Source organism: Leptodactylus fuscus, chromosome 1 (assembly GCF_031893055.1).
Source record: "Leptodactylus fuscus isolate aLepFus1 chromosome 1, aLepFus1.hap2, whole genome shotgun sequence".
NCBI lineage: Eukaryota > Metazoa > Chordata > Amphibia > Anura > Leptodactylidae > Leptodactylus > Leptodactylus fuscus.
The window spans coordinates 275,067,311-275,086,368 of record NC_134265.1 but is presented as its reverse complement, the minus strand read 5'-3'; the positions used below and the strand labels follow the sequence as shown (position 1 = coordinate 275,086,368).

Here is a 19,058-nt window from a genome sequence, read left to right as displayed (position 1 = left end):
AGAGGCTCCCTCCACCATGAATTTGCCCAAACTGGGCTGGTTAGAGGCTCCCTCCACCATGAATTGGTCCAAACTGGGTTTTTTAGAGGCTCCCTCCACCATGAATTTGCCCAAACTGGGCTGGTTAGAGGCTCCCTCCACCATGAATTGGTCCAAACTGGGTTTTTAGAGGCTCCCTCCACCATGAATTTGCCCACACTGGGCTGGTTAGAGGCTCCCTCCACCATGAATTGGTCCAAACTGGGGTTTTTAGAGGCTCCCTCCACCATGAATTTGCCTAAACTGGGGTGTTTAGAGGCTCCCTCCACCATGAATTTGCCCAAACTCTGCTGGTTAGAGGCTCCCTCCACCATGAATTGGTCCAAACTGGGGTTTTTAGAGGCTCCCTCCACCATGAATTTGCCCAAACTCTGCTGGTTAGAGGCTCAATCCACCCTGATTTTCAAAACAAATGTTGGTGCCAACCTCAACTTACTACAAGGGCCAAATTCACTGCTGGTGACAAGCTCTCCTCACTGCAAGTGCCAAATACACATGTTTCAAGGTGTTTTCCTACTGTCAGAGAGGTGGTATTGAGTGTGTAAAGTGTGTAGTTGTTAGGCTGTGATGTTGGGGTAATAGAGGGTCTTTGGTGTGTTAGATGCCCCCAGACATGCTTCCCCTGCTGTCCCAGTGTCATTCCAGAGGTGTTGGCATCATTTCCTGGGGTGTCATAGTGGACTTGGTGACCCTCCAGACACGGATTTGGGTTTCCCCCTTAACGAGTATCTGTTCCCCATAGACTATAATGGGGTTCGAAACCCATTCGAACACACGAACATTGAGCGGCTGTTCGAATCGAATTTCGAACCTCGAACATTTTAGTGTTCGCTCATCTCTACTCCTTATGGATTCTTGTCCAAAGGCAAGCCTGGATGCTGAGCCTTGGCCAGCTGTAAGCAGATATGCAGGATGTGCAGGGTTTTTTGGACAAGGATGTTGAACAGTCAGAAGTGAGTCAGATTCAATAGTGTTTGAAAATGCTTGTCAGAAAATAGTTGAAGTAGACTATTCTTAGGTTACGCAAACTAACGTGAGATGCATGGTGTGAAGTTCCTCCATTCTTCATCCTTTACTCTCCCAAGGAGGTGTGGACTTTACCAGAAGTACCCAGGTCATAATCCTCAGCATAGTTCTCAACAGAAGATCTAAACTCTTCTTCAGGAATGGGTATTCTTCGCGTTTTCTTCCGGCTGTGGCTTTAAAATTCTAGGCCTCAGGTAGCCAACTGCGCATGCCTGCCGGCCACAAGAAAGTGGCCGCTTACAATACTGTGTAAGCAGCCATTTTCTTGTGGCCGGCAGGCATGCTAAGTCGGCTTTGCTCTAGGCCTGAGGCCTAGAAGTTTGAAGCCAACCACCGGAAGAAGACAGGTGAAGACGGAGAAGATGGAGGCGGCACTGGATATTTCTCTCTCAGCATTGGGGACGCCCTCAGTGCTGTTTGAGCGCTGGGGCCCGTCCCTAGTGTTGCGAGAGAACTCATTTGCATACCGGCGAAAAATGGTATTTTAACCAAACGGTGGCCCGGAGAAGACATCTAAAGGTAAGGGAAGAATAGCCTATCTTAAGGCTATTCCTATGTGATAAGCAGAAAAAATTGAGTTGAAATGATAGGATCCCTTTAATCCAGTATGCAATGTTTACTGTCATGTGTCTGTTTCGCTATTGAGAACTACATTTCCCAGGTGCACATTGCTTTGTACTCTTCCCATCTGCAGCACTGGCTATTCTTGCCCTGCACATGCTCAGTCTGTAAGGACAGCACATGCAAGATTATATAACACTGATCTAATGAACAGCCATATGGAAGAAAAAGAGAAACTGAGTCTGCTTGACCTGGATGATGATAGACTGCAGGATTCCTCTATTGGCAACAGTACTGAAACAGTGGAAGGAGAAAGAGGATTTCATTGGGCTTTTTCTAGTGACATATCCAATTTGTATAATTAGTTGGGTGACGATTACATTTTACAAAGTATTTTTATGTGAAATATGTTTGTTGTTATGGGAATACTCCCATAAGTGACCTTTAGCCTTATGTAGTCACATTTTTCTTCTGAATCCAGAAGGAATATGACAGCAAAAGGCGAAGCTTTATAGCGGTGCAACATTTCATCATTATTACTTTGTGTGTTTGAATATTTTTTATGAATTTAAATGAATGGTTCAAAGGGTCAGACAATATCTTTGCTGAATTAGCAATGCCAAGGCAATGTACGTGCCTGAAAAGCAAAGTTTGGTAAGATTTAAAGCTATAATTTATCTACTCATGTGATGGTATAAGACATGTCTCGGCAGACTGAGCTAGCTTACTGGATGAATTCCGACTGTCTACAACACTCCCTGCATGGCTGATCCTGTCCTCACTAATTGCCCTAATACACATCAGTAATTCATACATTCTCTCCTCTGCCTTATTCTCCTAAGGGAAGTGAGATTTCTGTCAGTTTCCGCCTGTTATTGAAGCCAAAAGGCAAATTTTAAACCATGCAATTTGTTTCAGTAACAGTTCCTGCTCAATACAGTGAAAACACCAGACGTAAATCATATGAAATGGCATGTCTTATCCGGCTGATTTCGCATTGACAAAAAAACGCACTTTAATGAATAGTCCTATAATCTTTACCTTCACGGTCAGTGCTACATTTCCACGGGAACTAACAGTTATTATAATTATATCTCTGTGCATCTGCTTGTAAAGCTACAATACAATAAATGTATTTTACTTTCAGACTATGCATAATGAGAAAGATGTGCTATAGAACAAAGCAGGCACAAGAAGCGGTTTCTGCCACAGAGAATGTAATGCATTTATAATCCTTGCTTTGAATTATTATATACTTTACATTACAATGATTCTTTCTCTCTATTTTTCGGTTTTAGGCCAGCTGCTACAGCAGTGATATCACTAGCATTTGGACGCTATATCCTCGAGCCCTTCTTTATACAATGTGAAATACCAGACCTCGCTGTCAAATTAGTCACAGCTATTGGAATAAGTAAGCATCGACTTCATATAAGTTACTTTTGTTCGAAATGTCTTCTTGAGTTGGTATAAAAGTATTAATGATCCATGACTTCTAGGAATGCATCACTTTTTGGGGGGATTTTAAAGATCTACTCAATAGCTGGCTGGATAAGAGCAATGCCTGAGACCTTACATACTAGGCCATTTCTCTTTACAAAGTATTTATGAACTTTGACCCTCACAGCTGATCAGAAGCGGATACTATAATCCTAAATCCAAAAAATTTGGGACGCTCTTTAAAACATAAGGTAAACCATAACCATATTTTATTCACAATAGAACATAAAATGAATATCTGAAGATGAACTTTAGATATTTTTCATTTGAAGAAAAAATAAAATTTTTGGTAGCGACACATCTCAAAAATGTTGGGACAGGGTTAATAAAAGTCTAGAAAGGTGAGAAACAGCTGGAGGATCTACTTTCAACTAAATCACATGATTGTGCATTAAAAGAGAATGTCTCTCAGAAGCAAAGATCAGAAAAGGTCAACAATCTGTGAAGAGCTGTATCTGAAAATTGTGCAGCAATTTCAGAAAAATGTTCTTCAACATAAAATTGCAAAGACTTTGAATATCCCACCATCTACAGTGCATAATATTGTCAAAAGGAATGGAAAAAGCCATGTACATAAGGGAGAGGGTTAACTTAATCAGTAATGCAAGTCACTGAAGGGGCTCAAAAATACTTCAGATATTATTCTCTGTGAACACACTTTGCCATGCAGTCCACAAATGCAAGTTAAAGCTGTTTTGTGCAAAGAAGAAGAATACATATATCAACACAATCCAGAAACACCCCTGTCTTCTCTGGGCCAAAGTTCAATTAAACCGGACTGAGGCAAAATAGAAAACTGTTCTAAGATTAATCAAAATGTGAAATTGTTTATGGAAACCATTAACACTGTGTATTACTGACTCAAGAGGAGAGCAACCATCCAGCTTGCCATCAGCACACAGTTCAAAAGCATGTATCTCTGATAATATGGGGTTGTATTAGTACCAGTTGCACACACACGTTGAGGGCACTATCAACACTCAGTATTGTATAGAGGTTTTAGAACAACATATGCTCCCTTTCAGACAAAGTTTCTATCTGGAATATTCTGAATATTTCAGCAAGACAATGCTAAGCCACATACGTGAACCATTACAACAGCATTTCTTCACAGAAGAACAATCCGACTACTGAACTGGCCTGCCTCCCCTCCAGAGCTTTCACTAATAAAAAATAACATTTTCAGCATTATGAAAAAAATATCTGCCAAAGATGACCGAGGACTATTGAGCAACTAGAATTCTACATCAGACAAGAATGGAACAACATTCATCTCGTAAAACTCCAACACTGGTTTCCTCACTTCCCAGATGTTTAAAGACTGTTGTAAAAAGAAAAAGAGACATTACACAATGGTAGATGTGACCCTGTCCCAAGGTTTTTGGGACATCGCTAACATCAATTTCTAAATGAGTTAATGTTTTTCAAATGAAATAGAAAAACGTCTGAATTTCGCCTTCTGATATGGTTATATGAGATTTCCAGATCATTGCATTCTTCTTTCTTTACATTTTACACAGTGACCCAACTTTTTTGGAACTAGGGTTGTATATGAATTAATATTTGTATGGTAAAAGAGGGTCTGTTCTAATTTGAGGGCACGTGAGACTATGGGCAGATTAATATCTAGTTGAGTGGGAAAAGATCCAGTAGAAAGAGTAATTTAGTTATTTATATCTGTATTAATACTTGGTCTTAGTCCAGTGGGTGATCCTACTATTGACAGCCTTACTAGTATAAGTGAGAACTCAGCTATCACTGTCCAGTGGACTTATCAGGTCTAGATCTGGTGAAACACTGCACTGCATGCAGGACCTTTTCTTTGTGAACAAACATGATAGAAGACAGTCTGTCATGTTGTTTTCCCTACTGTCAGTAGGAATGGACCCATACAGAGGGGCTCTGTCTGTGTCTATTACTCTGCGACCAGCCAGTGCCCTTTCATGAACAGATCCAAAGTGCATGAGCATACATTACAGTCCAACAAGGAACCCCAACAGCAAGGGGATAAGGGAAAGTGGAAGAGCTCGCAAATGATACACTGAAAGTGCGGTCTGAGAGATAGTAGGAGAACCAAGAGAGAGCAGTGTCCATGAGGCTGACAGAGTGGAATATAGTGAGGAGGAATTGGTGGTCAACAGTCTCAAATGCCTCTGAAAAAAAAATATATAATTATTTAATCCTATCCAACTGAAAGTCATAACAGGACAAAAAAAAAATTAACGGCCTGAATTGCATCTTCTTACTGTTTCACCTAATGTGTTCTAAAAATCATACTTTCCCCATAAAGGTAACAACCAAAACTATCTCTTGCCCTGCTAAACAAAACACCTTACAAAGTTCTGTATACAGAAATTTTAAACTGTTATGTGTCTCACAATATGGCGACACACAGAAATGTTTGCTTCTTTTAGGTCGGGGCCCCATATGGCGTAAATGCTGCGGTTTGGCTGCAACGTTTTACAGTCTAGTGAATCTATCCACACATTGTAGAAAAATACACGCAGCGGAAACATTTAACTTTTCAATACCATTGTGGTTTTGTAACTTGCAGCTTGTCAGTTATACCTAAGGAAACGCTGGCGGCTTACCTATAAGTCTGCAGAGGAAACCTTTATGACATATGGCATGAAAACGAAATCCATAAGAAAATGGGACAATTGTTTTTTTCCCAAATCAAGCACATTCTGAATTTTTCTTTACAGCTTTCAGTATGTTGCACATAATATTATATGGTGTTGTTGTAAAGTATAACTTGTCCCACAAAAAATACAACTCTGTGAATGGAAAAATGAAAAAGTTATGGCTTTTGGAAGATGGGGAGTAAAAAAGAAAAAAAATAGAAATGTAAAAATGAAAAATGAGTGCAGTGGAAAGTAGCTAACAGAAGGATGTATGTGCATATAAGGGTGCAGAGCCCATTTGTATACTGAGTTCCCTCTGGCATAATTCTATGTTCCCATAAGAACATATATTCTCTTGTGCCTTGTACCCTATGGGGCTCTCAAAGCACACAAAAGCCCAGGTGCTGTAGCACCTGCGGATACCCCACAGTGGCAAGAGAATTATGGCTTGACACTATGTTGTAACCAAGTAATTTGTAATATAATAGCTAGCAATGACGGTAAGCTTGTATAATGTGTCATATTGTAATCAATTATGTCTATAGTAGTGTTTTACTATGCATTTAACTAGATGTACAATTATATATCAGCTTACTTGTACTATTATAGCTTGAAACGAAGACAGGCTAAACTCTTGTAACCTTCATTCTTCTTTCAGTTCTAGAGATCCTGGCATGAATAATGATTACCTTTACTGTAGATTGTATGCTTAGGGCTAGACTGCAGCTATTTTAGTTGGGTGAACCTAACCATAGGACACACCTGGAGATAAGCAAACACACACAAAGATACAGCTGCAGCCTATGGGGAATACAATGTATGTTAGTAACTAATATTTATTCTTAGTTCACATTAAGCTGTGTGAGGCCATTTGCAGGAATAAGGCAACCTACCCTAAATAGTGTATGTACCAGTAGTTAAACGTGTGATTTAACTCTTTCTCTTGGACAAAGGACTGGAAAATTATCTCAGGATAGAATCTCTATAGTCATTAAAAACTACCCTGGACATTATGAAGGAATGCATGATCAAGAAGAAGGCAGTCACCAGCTTCACATGTACCGTACAATGCAAAGGTTTCTCAAAATCTCATAGAAAACTGAAATAACTGGGCCAATGTATCTGTTTGCTTTTGTATTGAAGTCATAGCAGATTTGCACATTCTCATTTATTTCATTTTATTAGGAGTTGGTGCTAACTTGTCTTTTACACCCAGACGGTGCATGGACTATGCAAAATGTTAATCCATACTGGCAACTGTATTCTATAGTGGGCTAATCTAGTAGTATACTGGTAATTAGAGATGAGCGAGTAGTACTCGATCGAGTAGGTATTCGATCGAATACTACGGTATTCGAAATACTCGTACTTGATCGAGTACTACTCGCTGTTCGAATGTAAAAGTTCGATACAGATCCAGCATTGATTGGCCGAATGCTATACAGTTGGCCAATCAACGCTGGTTCTTCTCCTACCTTTAGAAGTCTTCTCCGTGCAGCTTCCCCGTGGCGTCTTCCGGCTCTTCATTCACTCTGCATCGGGCCTGGGCAGAGCCGACTGCGCATGTCTGCTTGTAGTGCGGGCATGCGCAGTCTGCTCTGCCCAGGCCCGATGCCTGGCAGAGTGAATGAAGAGCCGGAAGACGCCACGGGGACGCTGCAAGGAGAAGACTTCTCGGAGGATCCAGCCCGACCCTCACTCGTGGACTTGGTAAGTATAATTTGATTGAACGTTGCCTACCCCTGAAACGAGCATTTTCCCCCCATAAACTATAATAGGGTTCGATATTCGATTCGAGTAGTTGAATATTGAGGGAGTACTCGAAACGAATATCGAACCTCGAACATTTTACTGTTCGCTCATCTCTACTGGTATATTGAGCATACTACCCTATGGACCGATAAGATATACAGTGATGAGAATTCTTCATGATCTCATTGTTTATAAAGTTGTAGATATAGGTACAATGCACAGTGTTATAACTGTGTCCTCCCTTACCTTTTCTCCTGGTTTGGCATGTCCTAAGATGTGGGGAGTCAGTAGGTATTCATAGTTTCTCAGTTGAAAGTTCTGATTATATACACTGTATAGACATATGTACGTCTAACAATGTATTCATATTTCTCTGTCGTAATATATTGCAAAAAATTGTACTAACACTGTCTGATAGAACCCATGAAGACAGCTCTCATCAGTATTCTAATTGCTCTAATGAATCCCATTGCTTCTGTAAAATATTTGTAATGATAATTGTCATGACAACAATGACACAAATGCCTAATATGTAATCTCATTAAGACAATAGGTCATAGTGCACAACACATGAATGCATAATTAAATGCAAAATAAATATTTGTAAAGCAGAGAAACGTTTCATCTAGTGCATGCGATGGAATGACAGTAAATTAATTGGTAAACTCAGCACCGGTGCCTTCAAAATGTCAAATAAAGCAAAGCTTCATTTTTTTGGAAACAAAAACTTATTTTACATATTTTTCCAAACCTCCCAGAAAAAAAAAATGACCAAAAAAAAAAAAACCAAATTAGCAAGCTGACCACCTGTTGTAAGCAAAGACTTATATGAACACATGGGTATTAGTAATTAAATGGTGGCTGAAATGCCAGATTGGGTTTTTGAGGTTAATTAATTTATTCATACTTCCTCCTAAAAAATGAGAAAACCGGAGCATAGCAGATGTTGAAAAACATCAAGGTCACTGAGATCATAGGAGCGTGAGAAAGAAGCCCTACAGGCATAGCAGTGCTGCTTGTAAATTCATGACAAAGTGAGCCCTCACAACACTGGATCGTAATCCAGACTGGTGTAAGTAATTATGGACAAACATATTGCCAGGGGGCGGCTGGAGTTGTCTTATGCTTTTTGCTAAGTAGTAATATGAAATCAAAGTAAAACTTTAGTTGGACACCTTGCAACACACCAATGACTATCTGCGTGACGATACTCATACTTCCTTTATCGTGAAAAATTGCATCATCCTGTATAACTACGTGGCAAGGTAGTGACTCAGGTTACTGAAAATGCCATGAGCAGTTTCATACTAACAGGACAAGATTTCCTGTAGCTGCTCATATATCATCACGTCATTAATGAGGTGGCTAGCACAAAAAGGCCATTAGACTCCCCCTGATCTAAAGTGGTCATAAACTTCATGTCTTAATCTCGGCGTCCCTTTAGGTGTGTGTTCTGCTGTTATCAATGCGAACACACGTTATGCACATAACTGTGTCTCAGTAGCTGGCACAACTTTCCAGAATTATTGGCCACTGAGGATAAATTTAGATTTGGAAATGCCTTAGGGCAGTGGTTCTTAACCACGGTTCGATCGAACCCTAGGCCCTATGCACGGTTCATTTTGTGTACCAGTAAAAAAAAACATATACCTATGTCTTGAATGCCCTAGGGTCAGAGAATAGGTTCTGTGGGGTAAGATTTAGCCACAATGTGTTGCCATCAGGACAAGAAGGTGTGATGACCAGTGATTCAGGTGGATGCCAGGGTTTGCTGCACAATGCTTCCTCTCTCCCGTGGCATGTAGGGCCCTGGTACATAGCTAAAGACTGGAGATGGACAAACCTATCAAGATTGATTTTGGATGGCTTTGAACTAAAAGTTGTTTTGGGAAGAATAAGTTTGGTACAAACCTCACTTTAAATTGTCTTAAAACATAGTGCAGATTACTTTTTGGCTCCGTAGGAACCTATCTAGTCAATTACTGGCTCTCTAAGGGCCCCTTTACATGGAGGATACTGTGGCTGATTCGGAACGTGTAAACGTTTAAAGCAGGTCCCATTGCTTTTTATGGGAGCTGGCATACGCACGCTCCCCATAGAAATGAATGGGAAAAAGCAGCCCATTCATCTCTATGGGGAGTGCACGTATGCCGGCTCCCATAGAAAGCAATAGGACCTGCTTTAAACGCTGCTGATTCGGAACGTTTACCCATTCCGAATAAGCCACAGTATCCTCCGTGTGAAGGGGCCCTAAGGCAAACATAGCCAAAGTTATGTCAAAGTGAAATTGACATGTATGTCTATGGAAAAACACATGGTAAGAAGAGGATAGAAACTCCAGTTTTAGCCTTAACTACTCTGACACTCGATTGTATGCATTGTAACATTTACAGCTCTCCAAAAATTACCTTGGCCAGGAGCTTGTCCATGATGGCTATATTGCAAAAAGCAATAGTTCTATAGAAAAATAACAGCAGTGATTGTGCTCCTCCCCGGCAGGCAGGGAAGCTGTAGTCATCTCACAACGGTGAGACGCTTCTCACTTCACAGACCAGTGACATCATGTCCATTGGTCACATAGTCATGTAGGAGCTCAGTCCCATTCAAATGACTGGGATTGAGTTGCAATATCAAAAATAGCCACTAAACAACATAGGGCATTATGTCTGGTATGTAGTGAAAATACTGTAGGGCTTGTCAAATACCACCTTAAGGAGTAGGCCTTTTCCAGTAATTGACTCCCACCCATCAATATTGATTATCTATTTCAAGGATAGGTTGTTAGGCCGGGTTCACACGATGTATTATGGCATGTAATGTGGTACGTAGACGGCGCGGGAGCTTTTGCGGGCCATATACGCTCCCATTGTTTTCAATGGGAGCCAGTACCGTATACGCGGCGCTATTTTGCGGCCGCCGTAAAATCACAGCCACAAAGTAGCATATATGGTACTGGCTCCCATTGAAAACAATGGGAACGTATACGGCCCGCAAAAGATCCCGCGGTGTCTACGTGGTACATTACGTGCCAAAAGACATCGTGTGAACCCGGCCTTAGTCTTGGAAACCCTCTTTATGGGAATTAAAGGCCAGATAACTGGTGTCTGATAGATGTTCTAATGAGTCATGTAATCACAATAAAATTTCAGTTTGTTACTGTATCTCCCCTTCACATAGCTATATTATGTAGGGTAGCACTGACAAAGAGCAAGCTAATATTAAATCTAATAGCTATTATGATGAGCGTGAGACACAAATATTAGTGATCATAATCCTTTTGTAGCAAGCTGTTATACCCTTGTCTCAAAGCATTGCTGAAATATGAAACTATGTGCAGCAATCTCTTTATGTTCTTAGAATAAATATCTTTTCTATGATCCCAAGATATGACATCTTGTATCAAAATGACCAGAGCACAACATATTTACAGGTCCTTGACCTTATAATATCCTCAGTATCCTTTACAGAGGAGCGAGTCACAATCTGATCTAATCTCGCTGAGCTCTTGGCAAAACGGAAGTAAACAGAAAGAAAAATGAAGCCCTCTGTAAAAGCGCTGGTCTTGTAACGCAGCTCAGGCAAGATATTGTTAATCCATATTTAAAAGGTCACTGGCACAGTCAAGCAGGGCAAGGAGTGAGCCCCCAGTGTAACTCCTTTCACTGGCTAGTAAGTAGGCTGTTTATAAGCTTACACCTGGATCTTGTGCAAACATGTTGCCTTCAGCATTTTATAAGGGACAAGATTGCTAAAAATTACTTTATCTTTCGTTTTCTACTCGGTATACATCCTTTAGTCTGTGACAATGATATTTGGAACAACCTTCTCCGACATACTCTGCAAAAAAAAGGATAAGCCTTAAAAACCCGTCACCATGAAAATACAGTCTAATCTGTAGGCAGCATGATATAGAGCAGGGGGAGCCGAGCGGATAGATATGTAGTTTTGTAGGGAAAGATACTAAACTAACCTGTCATTTATCCTTTTATGTCTCTGTTCTTTCTATGCTTAGGAGTAATTGAGTCCTGTGGGTGGTGCGAACAGTTATCTCTGTATTCACAATCACTGCTGGGACCATCCACTGGATTCCATTACTCCTTCTAAGCATGGAAAGAACAGAAAAATAAATGGATCAATGACAGGTTGGTTTTATATCCTTACCTACAAAACTACATATATGGTCCCCTTCACACGGGGCAAGAGGGGGCTGATTTTGGAGCTGAATCCATGTCATAATCCGCCCCCTTACAATAGCAGTCTATGTAGACCGCTAGCTTACTTTTTTCCAGGAATGTTGCTGCTCACGGAAAAAAGAAGCGAGCTACCCTATCTTCAGGCGGATTTCGCGACTAATTCAGCGGCTTACGGTTTATGGCAGCACGCTCCGGACTAGGCCCATTCATTTGGGCCTACTCCGGACCGGAGTGCCGCGACTGTTGGAAGTTGCAGCAGGCATATTTTGGTCCTATTCTGACGTGGCTTCCCGCCTCAAAATCAGTACCAAAATATACCCGCCTTGTTCCGTGTGAACTAACCCTTAATCTGATCGTCTCCTGTTCCATAGCATGTTGCCTAAAGATTATGTTACATTTTTGTGGTGGAAGGTTCTTTTATGGTCAAGTTAATAGAACCTCTCCAGGTAATGGCACCAGTGAAGGGATATCCTGATGATTTCAAGTTAGCTCCTATCCACAGGCATCAGGCTGAATGGTCGACGTCTAGGAGCAACAGATCAAGCATGTATGCTACTGCTCCATTCATTCTCTGTGGGACTGCCAAATACAGGATCAAGTATAGGATTTGCTTATCTCCAGCAGTGACATAGAAATGAATGTCTGCCTAGCCATTCAAGTCTATAGGGACCTCTGTCCTCATAATACTTGTGGGTCCCAGTGGTCTGTCTATCAAAAATTAGCAAGTTACTTCTATCATATATGGAGTAGCTTAAAATAAACAGAATACCCCATTAAGGAGGACATACATATTAGACCTATGTCACCCACTGGTTGCTTACTGATTGCACATCTAATGTAATGAAATGAAATGTTCAAAAACTCTTTTGCAGATTTTGGAGTAAAAAAGAAACAGGAGTGTTGAGCTTCTGCAGGCCCAATCTTTTACCTCAGGGAAATCTTACCACTAGAGGTCTTCAGCTGCTGCCTGTCCGGACCCGCGGGGAGCACCATTTTCCTGTGGACACGCCGCCCCCGCCAGTATCGTCACTAACTGTGCAGAGAGTCAGCAGCTGCGCACTTAGTGATGATGCTGGCGTGGGCGGTGTTTCGATGGTGAGTCCACAGGAAGATGGCGCTCCCTGCGGGTCTGGACCGGCAGCAGCTGAAGGCGGAGAGCAATGAGCATCTGCACCTGAACCATTACCAGAACGAGCTCACCGGCCTGGAGCTGCCGCAGCAGACGGCCAGTGAGGGCATCCTGCTGCATCCACGTGGACCTTCTGGCTGGACAGGTCTCTCCCTGGAACAACTGCAGCAGAATATGAGTCCAACTTGAAGAAAATCTACACCATGCAAATGATACAGAGTTTCTGGAGTTACTGGCAGGCCAGGAACTTAGAGACATGTCGGGTGCGGGCCTGAGCTTATGTGGCGTGTGATGGAGTGGTGTGTGTGTGTGTGTGTGTGTGTGTGTGTGAGGGTGGGAGGTCTTCTCTGCACTGCACTTGACTCGAGTATAAGCCGAGGGGGGACTTTTTCAGCACAAAAACTGTGCTGAAAAACTCAGCTTATACTCAAGTATATACGGTAAATGCTTGGCTACAGCAAACATGCATGTATATTGGTAGTTCATCACAAATAGCTCTCTGTGAATAAGAGTCCAGTTGATAGGTATTAAAATGGACCTTTTACCACTTCTGCCGAGTCCAGTTCCATTTTCTCTAGCTATCAGCACTTCTGAGCAATCTGGCCAGATAAATTTGGTCCTTGATATGCTAATAAGGCCCTCTACTGTCAGGTGACTAGTCTCAGGCAGGAGCAAGCAAAGGGTAGTCGGTCAGAGCTTTCTGATGTTATTCAATCATCAGCAGACAATGCCAGAGTTTAGAATTACACCCTCTTGTCTGTTCCTCCCTGATACCTCCCTATTGACAGTAGGAGCTTAATTATTATATTAGGCATCAAAACTAACTTCACTGATTTCTCAGGAGCACTGGGGGCTAAAGAAGAAAGTCCAACTATGCAAGAATCAGTGGAGCTGAGCCTATTAACAGATGATAAGAAATTCCACATTTACTCTTCTCTGTTTACATTCCTGCCTTTTCTTCTTATCAGAGCAGTACAATAGGTTTGTCATCGATCCCCAACCTTGTAGTCATCACATCCAAATTTACTGTATGCTGTAAAACAGTCTGCAGTTCAGCCTTATTGACCACTAGATGTCAGCACATAGAAAACCTACAACATTTCATAATGCTTTACATTTTACAAGGTTGAGAGTCCTTGCTAATACGGTACAAAGATGATATATTTTTTCCTATTTTACAAGGTGTGACATGACTTATCAACACCTTACTCAAGTTCATTTTTTCCAAACACCTTTTCACATGCAGAAGGGTAAATTGTCATAATAATTATATAGCATTTTATAGAAATGAACATCCTCAGGACGCCCTAATTGGTGCATTAGACTGCCAATAAATATACTATAAGATAAAAAAAAAAAAAATCAATTTTGGCTGATCATCTTCTAAGAATTATATATGGTTTGCAACTACTGCTATCTACATGAAATGAAATTCCCCTAAAGTTTGATATTTTTCAGCAATTACCAGCTGAAACTCTCTGATCGGGCAGAGTACAATGATCAAATTGTCAACACAAATGACCCAATGGATGTTTGGTTGACCGCATTCTGCCTGGTCATAATTAGAGATGAGCGAACAGTGTTCTATCGAACTCATGTTCGATCGGATATTAGGCTGTTCGGCATGTTCGAATCGAATCGAACACCGCGTGGTAAAGTGCGCCATTACTCGATTCCCCTCCCACCTTCCCTGGCGCCTTTTTTGCTCCAATAACAGCGCTGGGTAGGTGGGACAGGAACTACGACACCGGTGACGTTGAAAAAAGTAGGCAAAACCCATTGGCTGCCGAAAACATGTGACCTCTAATTTAAAAGAACAGCGACGCCCAGCTTCGCGTCATTCTGAGCTTGCAATTCACCGAGGACGGAGGTTTCCGTCCAGCTAGCTAGGGCTTAGATTCTGGGTAGGCAGGGACAGGCTAGGATAGGAAGGAGAAGACAACCAACAGCTCTTGTAAGAGCTAAATTCCAGGGAGAAGCTTGTCAGTGTAACGTGGCACTGACGGGCTCAATCGCCGCAACCCAGCTTTCCCAGGATCCTGAATGGAATACACTGTCAGTGTATTCCCGTATACCCGATATATACCCCGATACCCGTTCCAACGGTGTGCCCCCCCACCTTCACCCCAGAAATACCCTGCAAGTCCCCTAGCAATAGAATTGGGGCTATATACACCCACAATTTTTACTACTGGTATACAGTGCCATTGTCTGACTGGGAATTCAAAGAATATATTGGGAATACAAATACCCTCATTTCTTGCTACTGCCATATAGTGCCAGTTTCTGACTGGGAATTCAAAGAATATATTGGGGTTACGTGCACCCACAATTTTTACTACTGGTATACAGTGCCATTGTCTGACTGGGAATTCAAAGAGTATATTGGGAATACAAATACCCTCATTTCTTGCTACTGCCATATAGTGCCAGTGTCTGACTGGGAATTCAAAGAATATATTGGGGTTACGTGCACCCACAATTTTTACTACTGGTATACAGTGCCATTGTCTGACTGGGAATTCAAAGAGTATATTGGGAATACAAATACCCTCATTTCTTGCTACTGCCATATAGTGCCAGTTTCTGACTGGGAATTCAAAGAATATATTGGGGTTACGTGCACCCACAATTTTTACTACTGGTATACAGTGCCATTGTCTGACTGGGAATTCAAAGAGTATATTGGGAATACAAATACCCTCATTTCTTGCTACTGCCATATAGTGCCAGTGTCTGACTGGGAATTCAAAGAATATATTGGGGTTACGTGCACCCACAATTTTTACTACTGGTATACAGTGCCATTGTCTGACTGGGAATTCAAAGAGTATATTGGGAATACAAATACCCTCATTTCTTGCTACTGCCATATAGTGCCAGTTTCTGACTGGGAATTCAAAGAATATATTGGGGTTACGTGCACCCACAATTTTTACTACTGGTATACAGTGCCATTGTCTGACTGGGAATTCAAAGAGTATATTGGGAATACAAATACCCTCATTTCTTGCTACTGCCATATAGTGCCAGTTTCTGACTGGGAATTCAAAGAATATATTGGGGTTACGTGCACCCACAATTTTTACTACTGGTATACAGTGCCATTGTCTGACTGGGAATTCAAAGAGTATATTGGGAATACAAATACCCTCATTTCTTGCTACTGCCATATAGTGCCAGTGTCTGACTGGGAATTCAAAGAATATATTGGGGTTACGTGCACCCACAATTTTTACTACTGGTATACAGTGCCAATTTCTAACTAGGAATTCAAAATGCGCAAGGCTCCCGGAAAGGGACGTGGACGAGGCCGTGGGCGAGGTCGGGGGAATGGTTCTGGGGAGCAAGGTAGCAGTGAAGCCACAGGGCGTCCCGTGCCTACTCCTGTGGGGCAGCAAGCATTGCGCCACTCCACAGTGCCAGGGTTGCTTGCCACATTAACTAAACTGCAGGGTACAAACCTTAGTAGGCCCGAGAACCAGGAACAGGTCTTGCAATGGCTGTCAGAGAACGCTTACAGCACATTGTCCAGCAGCCAGTCAGACTCTGCCTCCTCTCCTCCTATTACCCAACAGTCTTGTCTTCCTTCCTCCCAAAATTCCGAAGCTTTACAGAACAATAACCCAAACTGTCCCTGCTCCCCAGAGCTGTTCTCCGCTCCTTTCATTGTCCCTCAACCTGCCTCTCCACGTCACGATTCCACGAACCTAACAGAGGAGCATCTGTATCCAGATGCTCAAACACTAGAGTCTCCTCCATCTCCGTTCGATTTGGTGGTGGATGACCAGCAACCCACCCTCATCGACGATGATGTGACGCAGTTGCCGTCAGGGCATCCAGTTGACCGGCGCATTGTGCGGGAGGAGGAGATGAGACAGGAGTTGGAAGAGGAAGTGGTGGATGATGAGGACACTGACCCGACCTGGACAGGGGGGATGTCAAGCGGGGAAAGTAGTGTGGATGTTGAGGCAGGTGCAGCACCAAAAAGGGTAGCTAGAGGCAGAGGCAGAGGTCAGCAGCTTAGGCGAAGCCAGGCCACACCCGGAATCTCCCAAGATGTTCCAGTTCGTACCCAGCCCCGAAAAACTCCCACCTCGAGGGCACGTTTCTCGAAGGTGTGGAGTTTTTTCAAGGAATGCGCCGAGGACAGATATAGTGTTGTCTGCACAATTTGCCTCTCGAAATTGATTAGGGGCTCTGAGAAGAGCAACCTGTCCACCACTTCAATGCGCCGTCATTTGGAATCCAAGCACTGGAATCAGTGGCAGGCAGCAACGGCAGGACAAAGGCCGACTGCCGTTCACGCCACTGCCACTGCCTCTGCCTCTGCCTCTGCCACTGCCACTGCTGACTGTGCTGGCGATGCACTCCAGAGGACGAGCCAGGACACCACTTCATCTGCCTCCGCCACTTTGTTGACTTCTACCTCATCCTCCCCTGGTCCTGTCTTATCTCCTTCTCCTGCACCATCAAAGGCACCATCAGGCGTTTCTTTACAACAACCCACCATCTCTCAGACATTGGAGCGGCGGCAGAAATACACTGCTAACCACCCACACGCGCAAGCCTTGAACGCCAACATCGCTAAACTGCTGGCCCAGGAGATGTTGGCGTTCCGGCTTGTTGAAACTCCCGCCTTCCTGGACCTGATGGCAACTGCGGCACCTCGCTATGCCGTCCCTAGCCGTCACTACTTCTCCCGGTGTGCCGTCCCCGCCTTGCACCAGCACGTGTCACTCAACATCAGGCGGGCCCTTAGTTCCGCGCTTTGCACAAAGGTCCACTTGACCACCGACGCGTGGACAAGTGCATGCGGACAGGGACGCTACATTTCACTGACGGCACACTGGGTGAATGTAGTTGAGGCTGGGACTGCTTCCCAAACTGGCCCGGTGTACCTCGTCTCCCCGCCTAACATTCCTGGCAGGGACACGAGAAGAACACCCCCCTCCTCCTCCTCCTCCTCTACCGCCTCCTCCTCCGCCACCGCCTCCTCCTCCGCCACCGCCTCCTCCTCCGCTGTTAGATTGACCCCAGCTACGAGTTGGAAACGTTGCAGCACTGGCGTTGGTAGACGTCAGCAGGCTGTGCTGAAGCTGATCAGCTTGGGGGACAGACAGCACACTGCCTCCGAGGTGAGGGATGCCCTCCTCGATGAGACGGCAATATGGTTTGAGCCGCTGCACCTGGGCCCAGGCATGGTCGTTTGTGATAACGGCCGGAACCTGGTAGCAGCTCTGGAGCTTGCCGGACTCCAACATGTTCCATGCCTGGCCCACGTCTTCAACCTAGTGGTGCAACGTTTCCTAAAGAGCTACCCCAATGTTCCAGAGCTACTGGTGAAAGTGCGGCGCATGTGCGCCCACTTTCGCAAGTCGACAGTAGCCGCTGCTAGCTTAAAATCTCTCCAGCAACGCCTGCATGTGCCACAACACCGGCTTTTGTGCGACGTCCCCACACGCTGGAACTCAACGTTTCAGATGTTGAATAGAGTGGTTGAGCAGCAGAGACCTTTGATGGAATACCAGCTACAAAACCCTAGGGTGCCACAAAGTCAGCTGCCTCAGTTTCACATCCATGAGTGGCCATGGATGAGAGACCTTTGTGACATCCTACGGGTCTTTGAGGAGTCCACAAGGAGGGTGAGCTCTGAGGATGCGATGGTGAGCCTTACAATCCCGCTCTTGTGTGTTCTGAGAGAATCCCTGATTGACATCAGGGATAACTCAGATCACACAGAGGAGTTAGGGATAGCATCCGATCCGTCACAGCTGGAGAGTAGGTCCACACATCTGTCCGCTTCACTGCGTTTAATGGAGGAGGAGGAGGAGGAGGAGGAGGAAGAAGAGTTGTCCGATGATGTGATGGTGATACAGGAGGCTTCCGGGCAACTTCGAATCGTCCCATTGTTGCAGCGCGGATGGGTAGACATGGAGGATGAGGAGGAAATGGAGATTGAACTTTCCGGTGGGGCCAGAGGAGTCATGCCAACTAACACTGTGGCAGACATGGCTGAGTTCATGTTGGGGTGCTTTACAACCGACAAGCGTATTGTCAAAATCATGGAGGACAACCAGTACTGGATCTTTGCTATCCTTGACCCCCGGTATAAAAACAACATCTCGTCTTTTATTCCGGTAGAGGGGAGGGCCAATCGCATCAATGCTTGCCACAGGCAATTGGTGCAGAATATGATGGAGATGTTTCCAGCATGTGACGTTGGCGGCAGGG

At 43.6% G+C, this 19,058-nt stretch overlaps 1 protein-coding gene across 1 annotated transcript in view; it reads left to right on the top strand.

Annotated features, from left to right (window-relative positions):
• Nucleotides 1-19,058, top strand: part of SLC7A11 (solute carrier family 7 member 11) — a 176,049-nt gene that overhangs the window by 41,910 nt on the left and 115,081 nt on the right. Inside the window, exon 3 of the mRNA XM_075257537.1 lies at nt 2,925-3,040. Within this exon, the coding sequence (XP_075113638.1) occupies nt 2,925-3,040 (116 nt within the window). The remainder of the gene's footprint in view (nt 1-2,924; nt 3,041-19,058) is intronic.